This window comes from Barbatula barbatula (assembly GCF_947034865.1).
Source record: "Barbatula barbatula genome assembly, chromosome: 12".
NCBI classification, from domain to species: Eukaryota; Metazoa; Chordata; class Actinopteri; order Cypriniformes; family Nemacheilidae; genus Barbatula; species Barbatula barbatula.
In genome coordinates, this window is record NC_136775.1 from 10,426,465 (window position 1) to 10,440,263 (window position 13,799).

The 13,799-nt window shown below is 38.1% G+C and overlaps 1 protein-coding gene across 2 annotated transcripts in view; it reads right to left on the reverse strand.

Moving 5' to 3' along the window:
* The window catches only part of galnt1 (UDP-N-acetyl-alpha-D-galactosamine:polypeptide N-acetylgalactosaminyltransferase 1), a 65,933-nt gene that overhangs the window by 17,046 nt on the left and 35,088 nt on the right, over positions 1–13,799 (reverse strand). For both annotated transcript variants that reach the window (XM_079470056.1, XM_079470057.1), the window contains exons 3-5: positions 12,583–12,729; positions 9,893–10,061; positions 520–686 (exon numbers count right to left, since the gene is read on the reverse strand). In XM_079470056.1, coding sequence (XP_079326182.1) covers positions 520–686; positions 9,893–10,061; positions 12,583–12,721 — 475 coding nt within the window. In that variant the 5' untranslated portion in view covers positions 12,722–12,729. The remainder of the gene's footprint in view (positions 1–519; positions 687–9,892; positions 10,062–12,582; positions 12,730–13,799) is intronic.

The window sequence follows — 13,799 nt, forward strand, 5'->3', positions numbered from 1 at the left end:
TCTTTTCAAACATACTTAATGTCAAAGCTATTATTTAACCATAATCACGATTATCAGGGTGAAATAATGATCTGGCATAAGGTGCCTTGCTCAAGGGCCCTTCAGTCATGACCTGCTGGCACTGGGATTAGAACCGGCAACCTTCTGATCACAAGCCCAACGCTCTAACCATTAGACCACAGCTGAGCATCTGATAGATGTGTTTTGTTCCCTTCGCACACACAAACTAGAGTACTAAAAAAACGGGATGATGGGAGCATTTCTGAAGAGTGGAAACAAAACCATGTCATTATATCCGTGGCGCTGTAATGCAATGTGCTCATCCTAACTTGAATAAATACAGACACAGACAGATCTGTCACTTAGTGTGTGCTTATGAGTGTTCAACTTTCAGTTTTTTTGAGTTTTGAAACTATGAAGAGATTAGAGATTTGAAATTATGAGAGAATTGTCATTTTTGTTTGAATAATCTTTAAGAAACCTCAGTAATCATAAAAAGATCTCAACAAACACACTCACCTCTCTCGCTAGCATCATCCACCAGAACGACTTCCTCCAGCATTTGTCTTGGGGACCTGTCAATGACGCTGTGGACTGTTCGGAGCAGAGTGGTCCATGCTTCATTATGGAATACGATCACCACGCTGGTACGAGGGAGATCGTCCGGATACACCTTCGTCTTACATCTGAAAACCACAAAGAATCAATAAGAATGAAGGAGCTGTAAAACAAAACAAAAAAAACTCGACAACAAGATAATCATCAATCCAGTTGCACAATTGTCCTAAACCCAACTGATACCACATGAAACTAACTCTATCGCATGCACGCACACCCCCACACAGTGAGCCGCAGTGGGTCTCAAGAGCTTCAGAAAGCATTATCTGAGATGAGATTGGCACTTATAACAAACACACACGTTTGTTATAAAGAAATGGAGATTGGAGAGCTGATGGAGAGACTGTGAAAGCATCTTATCTACTGTGAGAAGCTCTAAAAACAGAAAACACTAGATGCTGAATGAGCGTCAGAAGGTCTGATCTATAGTCTGAAAAGGGCTAACAATTATCATTCCCCTTAGAGAGAGAAACAACAAAACCCTATTCCTTCATTTCTAGTCTTGTCTTACTTTGTTTCACTCTATTCCATTTTCTGCTATGGACTTTGTTCTATGTAAACATTAAGTGTTTGCACTGCTGTTATTGTTATTGTACTTTCCATTGCCGGCATTGTGTACAGCCCAGCTGCAAAGGGTCTAGCAATGCAGCTTTGTTATGCAGCAGACTTAAAATTAAAATTGAGAGGGAGAGAGAGAGAACGCAAGAAGGCTTGAAATTGCAATAAATGCGTTAATTTTTAAAAGTGACACATTCCACTTCTCGACCTCCTAATTGGTGATAAAGGATATGTTGACTGTTTGCGGACTTTGTAACTGTAGGGTTCTGTGCCAGCCTGTGCCTGGATAGAAACAGGAAAGCCAGTGTATGTTGTATTTGGAGAGCTAAAGTGAGACAAAAGCCCCTACTTCCTGCCTTGTTTCCTGTTTGCCCTGGCACAGCTGACCCAAAAATGACAAAACATCAAACAAACGCACCAACACAAAACAACAATCTGGGGTAACGTAGAAAAAAAGACATGAAATTTAAAAAACAAAATCACACTGTATTTTTAGATCTATATACTCTATTTGCCTTTATACACCCCTATAATTCTCCCATATCGTATCTGCATAACAGCTCCCAACCCACTCGACATTACAAACCACACACAAACACACCATTAATTACAAAACGGTGAGGGGCTGTAGCCCATCATGTCTCATCACTGTGGTAACACGGACCCTCACCGGCCCAATCTTTCTTAAACTCATCAGCCCAAGTCTCTGAAAACACACAGACACACACACATACAGAGCGCTCTTTTCTAAAGTCATTAACCTGAAGTCAACTCTCAGCACCCTAGACAACAGTTTAATTTGCAGCCAAGGCGTCTCATTGGTCAGCCCCGCGACCTGCCTGATTAAAATGGGTCACAGATTTCTCTTTCGCATTTTCTCTCCTACATGGACTCTCTCTTTGAAGACCTCAAAATATGCCCCCCAAAAATAAGAGCTTTAGTGCATAGCTGTAAGTTCTAGCTTTGAATGTATCTTACATTCTGGTTTATGTATTGTTATATATTGATAAAATGAGCAGATAAACAGCTGCAGAAATAACTCAGAGACCCTTTTAAAATTATTTTCAGTTTTTCAGAATTTCCTTTTTGAAAGGATAATTTTGGTTTCATTCTTTGAATTACTAAGAGTATTTCTACCAAATTTCCAATAAAAATACGGTTTCTATTTGCATTTATGTGGAGAAAATGAAAACCGAATATGTTGAGGACTATTGAGCGCTACATAGATTTTTGTGTTCGCTCATATGTTCTCTAAATTGAAAACCTACCTCCGCTAAAACCACCTGCGACCAACCAGTAAATAGCCAATCATAATGAATGGCTGTGGTGTAACTGAAGCCTATTTTTTAAATAACACTTCGTTTGTAATGCAATTTTACGGGGTGTTAAAAAATAAATGTATTACAGTAGGGATATTATATATTAATTCACTCTGATCAGCACACACAACATGATCCAACTGAAAGGTGAGAGGGTGACATATGCCTGGCCCTGTGTGTAAGACTATCAGGCGAAAACAACATAGAAAAGCATAGACAAAAATGGAAGGAATCTAAGATGAAATGCTCATGCACATATGCTAACACAAGCCCTCAGAGACGCACAAACATGCACACACAGTCACAAGGAATAATGGGATATATTTGGTGCAATCAAAGAGAGACAAAAACAGCCGCAGGTCTGCAACACTCTTCCATCACACACATACACGCATCATTATACTGGAAATTTGATCAGAAACCTCAGGCTAAATCCTCCATAAGTTCTGTGCTGTGAAAAGAGAGAGAGACAGACACACACACACACACACACACACAGTGGAAAGGAAATATTCCAGCTGTAGTTATTCAGTTATGGACGGGACAGCCTACTTGATTGAGTTACTTCTCCATGCATTTTTTTGGGCTGGGTGTGTGTGTGTTTGTGAAGAATATTAGCATCTTATCTCTCTCTCTCTCTCTCTCTCTCTCTCTATATATATATATATATATATATATTAATCTAAGTAATAGTAAAAAGTAAAAGTAATAATATAAAAAATGATGACTTCACTACCAAAGTCAGACAGGCTGACCCCCACCAGGGGTTCTCTATATATTCTGCTCATTGGGGCTGAAGTAGAGGGGGCCCACCCATAAAAAACATCATGGGCCCTGTGATCACCCCTGGCCCGCATTGCACATCTAGCAAAGTGAAAACAGAACTGCACTTCATTCCCTTACTGCACAAATCAAGGACATCCTGAAAAGTCACTACAAAACTACCAGCTGAAATCACACAAACGGAAAAGCAAGTATGAAACCCATGTGGTTTTAAATCAGACAATTATCTGAAGTTCTGCCAAGAATTAAAAAAACAACAGGGCAGAACTAATAAACTCAAATCATATTTTCTACTAAACACTTTTTAAAAATAGTTAAAGCGTAATGTTTTTAAATTTGTATATTCAAAATGTTATTAACATTTTGGATATGGTTTTTAATGAAGCAACTTAGGCCTGAATCAGAGCGAAAAATACAGCAGAGGAAATATTGTGTGTCCACAGCTTTCAGCATCACACACACGTCCCTCCCCGACAGCAGGAATGCACCAAAGGAGAAAAGGTCAGAATTGTTTCCAGCTGTTCAGCTGCTCACAACTGTAAAACACACAACTCTTAAACAGATTGTGTGTCTGTGTGCATGTTGGATGCACATTTATAGTCTTGGCCACATGTTTTTAATGGTTGTGCATCACTTGTTAATTACAGGAATACAAGCCAAAAATGGTTGGCTTTCCACATTAGACAACCGAACCAAATAAAATCTGCACACACAGAGACACAAACCTAGTTAATAAAGAAAACATTGACAATATGCCAAACCTTCATGAACATCATTATTATTTTCCAAGAAGTCCACTTTTAAAAGTCCAGTATGAAATTTAGTGGCATCTCGCGGTGAGGTTGCGAATTGCAACCAATGGCTCACTCCATCCCTCTCCCTCCCGTTCGAAGCACTATGGAGGCTGAGGCAGAACTTTTTTGTTTCTTTGCTGAAAAGCATATACGAAACGCGGTCAGTAGAGCAGTTTGTCCGTTTAGGGCTACTGTAGAAACAACATGGTGATTTTCATGCAAGAGGACCCATGCATGTACACAGAAATAGCTCATTCTAAGGTAATTTAACCATTAACGGTTCATAGGGCTGGCTATCGATTCTATTGATAATTCGATTCTCAATTCGAATCAATGATTATAGATTTAATTTCCTCATGCATTCTGGATGTCATCACGCGTTGACATCATCAAATTGCTATCAGTTCGTGAGATAGGCCTAGTACCAAAGTACCTAGATACCGGAGCATCCGTAATATAAACGGTGAATAAAACGCTGGATTTGGAGATGACTTGAAACTGATAGATGGCTCGGTCCCAGTGCTTAAAGATGCCAGACACAAACTCCACGCGGATGTATGAATTAAACGATTCATGGCTTTTGAGAATCGATATCGAATCGACCACATTTTTTAAAACTATAAATCGATTTTGCCCAGCCCTAATGGTTCATATTGCATTTCTGTCAATAGATCCGCCAAAAAATTACACATTGGACCTTTAAGGTTTTATGCACGTACAACTGCTATTGCAATTTGCCATTTAGGATTAGGCGTTTTTTCTACTTAACATTAATAACTGATATAAATTTGCAAATCAGTTGAATGTGACACTCTCATTGATACATGAGATAAAAACTCATTTATTCCTTTTCCGTTGGCTAAATCTCATGTCAATCATCCTTTCTGCTTCATGTATTGAGAAAACATCTCCTGAGTCCAAGACTCATCTTCATCATGACACACACCACACATGGGAGTGTAATGAAGGAACAAGCCACCCTTTAAAATCACAACCAGGCTGAAAAACACAACAACGTTTGCACATACACACACTTCACACTTTGACAGATGCATTTTCAATCACTTTCATCTCCACTTTCCTTTTCCTTGCCTAGGTATTCCACTCTTATCCTTCTGTACAGATTGAGATATCGTACTGCTTTGAAATCAGATATCTCTCCTCGCTCCCTCTCTGTGTCTCTTGCTCGTCCTCCTTTGATATGTAATTTACCGAAACGGAATAATGTATTCCATTTTACTCCTTTCAGAGCAGCAAAACAGTAATTTAAAACACACTGCGGCATACGGGAGCTACAAGTGTGAAGTGTGTGCGCGTAAGATGATGAAAAGAGCAGAAGGTCTGGTAAAACAGAAGCCGGCAGAGAAAAATGTTTATCTGGGGAAGAGAAAAGCGCAGTAGTATGTTTTAACAGTGTTGCTAAGATACTGTCAAGCCAGTCCAATCACAATTTGATCCTTCGGCCGGACCCGACATATGCGATTCCTTCAAATACGTTCTCACGTCCCAGCTTAAGATGCAGTGAGTAAAAGAGCGGCATTATTTGTCAGCCGGGGGGAGTTCAATAACAGTCATTATTTCTGAAACAGAAATAACAAATTCACCTTAAAAAATGTTTGCGTTGTGCATTTGAACATATTATTGAACTTGATGTATTTGCTTCCTTGATATCCCATTTTATAAGCTGCGCGTTTCTAATAAAAGAAGAAACCTGGTCTTACCCTCTCAAAACGTGGAATATTTCATTCAACAAGGTGCTGAACATTCCTTGGAAATGCTGGTCCATGTTGCCATGACAACATCATACCGTGACTGCAGATGTGTCATTTGCACATTCATGCTATAAATCTGCTATTCCATTACATTGTATGTGTGTGTTTGTGTTACCAACACATTTATCCAGCATCTTTCCACCAAGGAATATAACACAACAGCGTGATATCTGATTGTAATACAAATGACTGACTCCTAATTCAATAAGCCACTTCTTTTTAATGAAACAGCTGAATGGGTTTGTGAATCAATATGAAACCCTCAAGATATCGACTTGAATTGATCTAAACTATTCAATCAGTGTGAGTGATCACCGAGGTAACTACTGACTCACACAAAATTGTTTTCATGTTTATTTTGATCTGGCTCCTAAAAAGTCGGTCTCCTAAATGTTGTCCGTCTGCTATTTTTTGTGAGTCTGGAGCCAGACAGAAGCAAAGAGAAACTAAATGAATTTCTATGGAATGCAGATGATCCTCCTCTCGCATGTTTTTGAGCTGAAAAGTCAACACATGACATCAGACTCCGTGAGTTCCCTTCCTGAGGTCAGAGTAGCACATAAACTGTCTGAGATGCGGTGTCTTGCATTAGCTTATTCAGCTCATGCTCACAACAGCGACACAATTTCAGCATACACACCCTACACTGGACATCTCCACCCGGAACCCTGTCAAAATAGGGCAGAAACTGTATATGTACATTAGTTCAATATATAGTCCCTTAGTCAGAGCAAATGTTTGAACAAAACCGCAAAAGATACAATGATGTTGACATTAGCATTTTCGCACATCAACAACTCTACCTCTCACTTAACTACAGTGGCAACTAAAAATAGCAAAAAGGCTATTATACTATATTTACATATACAAATCTTACACCGCCAACATGTTAAGATATGCTTGTCGTAAAACAATTTAAATTTACCAGTGATATTTGTGGTTAAGCTTTAAAGTGCGAGTCACAAACAAATTCTTAAAGAAAGTTCTTCACACGACCTTCTAGTTATCACTAAAGCAGAGATGACATACACTGTGATGTAATTCATGATAACACAATAAGCCTAACAGCTGTATGTGCAGCTATGTGTGTGAATATCATGTCTCCTTTGTCATAAACAAGCTCCTGCTTTACTAGGCTCAGAAAAAACAAGTCACATTATTGTCATGGTGGAATAGTTTCCATGGTCGCACCCAGAGAAAGAGAACATCGAGGGACTTATTAAAACCGTAAATATTCAAGCCAAGGTCTTTTGAATGTGTGCGGCCACTGCAGCAGGAAAAAACTCCTCACGTTATTTAATGCAGTGGGAAAGCAGAAACGTCTGGAGCGGTATCCCGCCAAACAAAAGAAAAGTCGCAAATCACAAACACACACAAACGTCATTTTCTAAGCTTTCTCAAGGACGAGTTTGACATGTTATCCATACATCTATGCTTTTCTCCGTCTCTATTTTTCTCCGGTAAACATTACACTGCAAAGTATAACGGAAATAAAAGCTACTGAGAATAAAGCTGTGCACACACACATTCGTTTGCAGCTATGCACACACAGTAATCTGACATCTACAATGCAAACACATTAGCCGTCAGTATTTGATGCGCCGAGTGCAGTTCCAATAATGTGTTTAAATAACACGGGGTCAATGATTGCTACACACAAACAATTCACCACATATTGTGCAGTCTATGGTCCCATATTAGCTTAACTCTGATAATAAAAATGCTAAAACTCTAAATTCATTTCAGCTCTACTGCAGGTAATAAACAGGTTTGTGTATCCATGAAGTCGCTCATGTAAACTATTGGGAACATTTTAGTCGATCAGTTTATTTTGATTTTTAGTGACTTGGATCTGATCCGGGCTTCAACGGGTAGCCAGTGGAGAGAGATGGAAAGGGGTGTCACATGAGCCCTTTTATACAATATACTTGATATTACAAGTATATTGTAGACCTTTCATGTCTGTCAGTGTTGCTGAAAAATAGTGCAGTAACAGTTTTCGACATACAAGGTTTCTGTCTAAGAGGGACAATATGTATCTCTTGTAATTGACCAAAAGTTTTATGTACATTTGAAAATATTCTTGTGATTGTTTTTATCCAGACTTTTATTATGGCTGGTCCCAGTCATTCTAGAATAAATTCTGAAATGGACCTCGAGTGTTGCATGATGAACAGGATGAGGAAGATAAGGTAATTCTTAGTCCCGATGCATGAGCACAAATGTGTAGTTGTCATTTGTGTGAGGCATGTAAGCACTGAGTTGGCAATGTGAGATTTGGTCACCAAAATTCACTTATTATTATTCACAAATTTTTTCATTATAATTATTAATTTCATTTCAAAAGATGAAACAAAAAACACCCAGCTATGCATGAAAAAAACATAGAAAATTAATACGGGTAAATGTTTTACAATAAATTATTATTGTTAGACATCCTTTTTGTTTGTCAATGGGTTTTGTAACTATCTAACAAATAAAAGATCACCAGGCCCTGATGATCTCAAGGTTGGACCCCTGCAAAGCTCTCCTTGCTGGTCTTCCAACAAAGGCTATCAAACCATTCCAGCTGGTTCAGAATGCAGCAGCATGTCTCGCCTCCCAACAGCCCAAGATGGTTCATGTGACACCCCTTTTAATCTCTCTCCACTGGCTACCGGAAGAAGCCTGTATCAGATTCGAGTCACTGATGCTTGCCTACAGGACAATCACTGAATCTGCCCAGCCGTACTTTCGCACCCTCCTACACCCCATCAAGAGCCCTGCGTTCGGGGGAACCAGGAGGGGGTCTTGTTATGCCTTCTCAAAAGGGTAGTAAATCGCTTTCTCATTCTCCTTCACAACGTCTTGGTGGAACATTCTTCCAAACTCAGTCCGCTCAACCACATCTCTCACGACCTTCAAAAACCTACTTAACACCCATCTCTTCTGTGAATATTTGGTCTTATTTTTGCTAGTATTGGTCTGGCTTTTGCTGATACTAGTAACTTTGTATTAGCACCTATTGTATTATTGCTCCTGTATGACATATTGCTTATTGCTCCCTGAACTCTCTGTAAGTAGCTTTGGATAAAAGCGTCTGCTTAATGACTAAATGTAAATGTAAAAGGTATTCAGTGTTATCATTTAAAAATCGACATTGACAATATGTTCTTTTGTGTTGTGCAGAAGAAAGTTATACAGGTTTGAAATGAGTAAATAATGACAGAAGTTAAATTTTTCAGTGAACCGTCCTTTTTTCTATCCCTCATTATGTTGTGCCCCAGATAAATAATCTGATTCAACCCTTTCATTATTACACATTAAGACCTCAGCCTGCTGTCTCCAGTCAAACACTTCATAAGTTTGTTTGAAAACAAGACGATTCAGTAAGTGTCTCTTTATCGTTGTATGAGAATTCTAAGATCACATTTGTGTGAAGGTGAAAGCATTCTGCTATGACGCTGTGTAAACGTGTGTGTGAAGTTGGGTCATGGCTGTGGCTCTATAATTGACACGCTCTTATCTTTTAATTGAAATTGTTGATTCTATTGGTTTGCTTCAAATACAGCTGAGGAAAAATGCCTCTGCAGTAATTAATCTGAGGGCTAGAAAATAAACACATTTCACGGATCAATGTTTACATTTCGGTCGCTGACGCACGCATTTCACGGCAAGGAACAAGCGCACATGCATACGGCCACACGTCAGTCATTCTAAAGCCAAATGCAAACAGTCAAAGAACTGCTGTAGCTCGTGCAGAAGAAATGTGATATGTGTTTATTTAGCCAGTTAGTAGAACTGTCAATAAAGTACAAATGATAATTAAATCATTTACGTGATATGCTGATTGAATAATCAAATTATTCATTTATATGTACATAAAATAGATAAAATCATTGTTGCAGACAAGCCATTACAAAACCCATAACAAACATAAAGAAAACACAAAGACGTCAACATAATATTGCAGGGCTATGTTCACATGTCCATTCTGTTTTTGGCATTGAATGTTACACATGAAACCACATCTTATGATCTGAGATGTTTAAAGCAACTCAATACTTACCCCTCAAGCCGGACGTCTGGTAAAGATCGGTTGAGAGCGATCCGCTCACTGGCCATCAGGTTAAACTGGTTTATCTTAAACATTTCCTTCATTTTCTCCTGCTGGTCTTTAGGGATGACTACTGGCTTTCCCATCTCCCCTGGGCCGTCGTGAGGCCTCTGAACCACAACTGAAACACAACACACACACGTTAAAGACTCTTCCCCTGCCTGAGGCATTCGCGTGTGTATTTGTCTGGGATAATGACTACTCTCAGCTTTCTCAACCATGGGAGTTGACTTTATCTCACAATGTACTAACACACTCTTTAATTTACTTCTTCGTACACACAAAAGTGTCCAAAACCTTTTTTATCATGTACAATTTCTAGGTCACTATGATCAAACGGTAACTCTTGTGTACAAAAGGTCAGATATCCTTACAAGCACACAAGTACATTCTCAAATCATACTGGGATAACAAGAATCCTCAGGTTTGGCACACACTTGTGAAGTGGATGCTCTCATTAAAGTTAAGGGGACAGACCAAATACTAACACATTCTTAATATTTTATAAATAAAAACACAAAATAGAAGCTCTACCACAAGTGGTCCGTGTGTTTGTAATGGTTTTATTGTTTTAATGTATGTGCGATTTTGTGTGAGTGTAGGTGGATAAGCACTGAGCTTTGATCATTAATAACTCAAAAAGCATGCTTTGGTGAGATTAAGGTCAGATTTGCAAACAGTGAGAGATTAAATCTGCTCTAAGAGGCAAACTGCCTGTTTTTAATCCCTCTGTGTGTATGTGTGGACTTGTTTTTATATCCCGGTGGGGACCTAAACCTGAATGCACACCAACTCGTGGGGACTCGTGTCACCGTGGGGACCAAAATTGAGGTCCTTATGGGCATAAAAGCATTTGCTTTTTTAGATTTTCAAAAAATATCGTTCTGTACAATTTATATGATTTGTTGGTTTAGGGGATAAAATATATTTTTTACTGTTTAAAAATCATTATGCCTATGGAATGTCCCGACGGAGATAATAAACCAGACATGTGTGTGTGTTCGTGTGGGAAAGTTGTGTGTGTCAAGTGGGCAGAATGTAGCTGTCCAGAATCAGATAGCGCATTATAAGGCAACTCTGTCCTGCTTTCCTGCTCAGCAAAACCCAATGACATTCCTGAGGGATTCTGGGGGGAAATCTTGTAATCATCGCTTGTGACACAGATGCACACACAGCAGAAAATGTGCAGATTATTTCAGGGTTATTGTTTCATAAAACCAAGCAAAGTACATCTTGACCACATAGAAACCAACCACATAATTGACAAAGCAACGTGAAAGGAAACACTTTTATACTGTTTCATTATTCACTCCATTTTCTCATAGTTTGTTCCCCAAAATGTATTTGGACTCTTGAAGGTACAGTTCATGCTAAAATAAAAAGTCTTAATTTACTCACCCTCGAGTTGTTCCAAATCTGTACAAATGTATTAGTTCTGAGGAACACAGAGAAATATATTTGGAAGAATGCTGGTAACCAAACAGTTCTTGGCCACCATTGACTACCATTGAACCAAAAGAAGATATTTTGAAGAATGTAGGAATGCAAACAGTTCTGGGGCACTTTTGACTACCATTGTCATTTTTCCTACTATGATGGCAATGGGCAAGAATTGTTTGGTTACAAGTATACTTTCAAATATCTTTATCTGTGTTCTGTATACAGATTTGGAACATCTTGATGGTGAGTAAATGATGACATATTTATTTTTTGGGGGTGAACTGTCCCTTTGAGCCATACTTTAAAATGTGCAACATTATATAACTAAATATTATAATAAGTGGCATTTATTTAGATAGTTGGAAAAAAATTCAATAGGATGTTTCATTTTATAAAACAATAAATACTGTTTACTAGCTAGCTTTTGGACTTGGCATTTAGTGAACCATGTCTATGATAAATGCAATAACACTAGGACACCTGCATGAACGTTCATTAAAAATGACTTAAAATAAGACATTAGTACTGAGGAAAAGATAAAACATAATTTGTTTGGATTTGAATTCATTTATTTTAAGTTTGACTTGAAGTGTCCAAAAGTGTTCAAATATTTTTTCTTTTTGGATTTCTTCGATTTTCTGTTCAGATAAGCTTTGGAACTGTTTGTGTCCTTCAGAACATAAAAAATCAATACAGTTCAGAAACTATCATATAATATTTCTATACTCTCTTTCTCTCCCACACAAACACACACAGTTCAATATTTTCAGATATAGATACACATAGCTAGAGACATACACGTTGTTCTATGTTTTCTGAATGTTGGACAAAATGATAGGTAAAAGTGAACTAAATCCGACCAAACTTCCCTTTGAGGATATCGTTTTTTTTTTCAAATGTATAATATTCTTTATTATTAAATACATTTTTGTGTCAGTTTTTCATATGTTTTGAGAATTTGGAGTAAAACTGTAACTACAGTTAGCATTAAAATCAAGAACCTAATTTAGATGTTACTTGTTAACATTGTACCATCCTAAATCTCACAAATTCCCCTCTCCCAAATTTTCGTCATATCCTCATTTGTAAATCAATATGCAAGTTAAATAATGTTCGTTTCAATCTAAAAACAAAAGGTTTCAGCTATATGCACAAATAATATAATCTATGCTGTATGAATGGGTATGTGATTCTGTACTTACTGTCTCTCCCCGGCAATCCTCTGTCTTTTTTTTCGTCACATTTGTTGCACTCGCTGAAGTAGAGTAGGATGAACATGTCTAGCATCACCCACACTAGAGAGGTGGCCAACACCACTTTACAGTAGGCAAACTTCCTCATCTTCACACCTGAAACACAAATACACATGAGAAGTGCAAACACATCCAACAATATATATACACATAGAATATTCTAAGGAGGAGGAAGGCTCAGAGATGACGAATTTTTGTATGCAAGCCCTGGAAGCATGTTAGCAGTTAAGGACTTCCGGTTCCATCGCTCCAAAGTCTATGGGTTTTTTTTTAACGGGTTATTGGTAAATCGCCTGAAATAAGATCTGTGGTAAACAAATCCATAAAAATATGTTCACGTTTTATTCTATGAAATAAAACACACCAATTATAACCCGCGTGTGATTTTTACAGCCTTATTGTGTCTTAAAAACACAGTTGCTAAAAGCAATGTTTTTTACCATGCAATACAGCCAGTGAATATATTCACATTTATGGCATTTTTATTCTTTTAAAAGACCAATGTCCATCGTCTGACCCTCAAAATAGTTATGGTACTGTAATGGAAATTTTCTAATCTTGCTTCTTGATGTGTCTGTCTATGTTTATGAAGTGTTTATCTATGATTCTTTAAAATGTTATCATGTTTTTCTCAATACGTGTCATACCACTCTGCCTTTGCCCTCGAGCAGGGGCCAAGATGTTCTGTTTGGAATAACGGGCATCACTTCTCGTAAACCAGCTCGGTATTCTTGCTGGGGGGCAAAGGGAGGGGTGTCACGTTTTAAGCATATATATACTCTGTGTGCAGGAGGAAAGAGCGCCTTTTCTCTGCACCATCTCATTGCTTATGATGCAGATTAAACGACAATAAAATACTTTGCAAAGTACTTCCATTTTTCTCTGTGTATTGCGTTAGTCAAAGTGGACTCAACCTAGATTAAGGAATGAGAAAATTCCACAACAGTACCTTTAAGAGTTCTGAATGTAAATGGCACCATAAATTGTAAATGGCCTTTTTGTGTGAACTATTTCTTTAACAGTCTTCCTTTAATCCAGCCAGCCACTTTAATTAATGAACGTGAAATGAATATTTTATGAGCGAACTAGACATGAATAAAAAAATGGATGAAATGTAAAATGAGAAACGGAAGGATGAGATGTTCCTGGGGGAGGTGAGAAGCGTG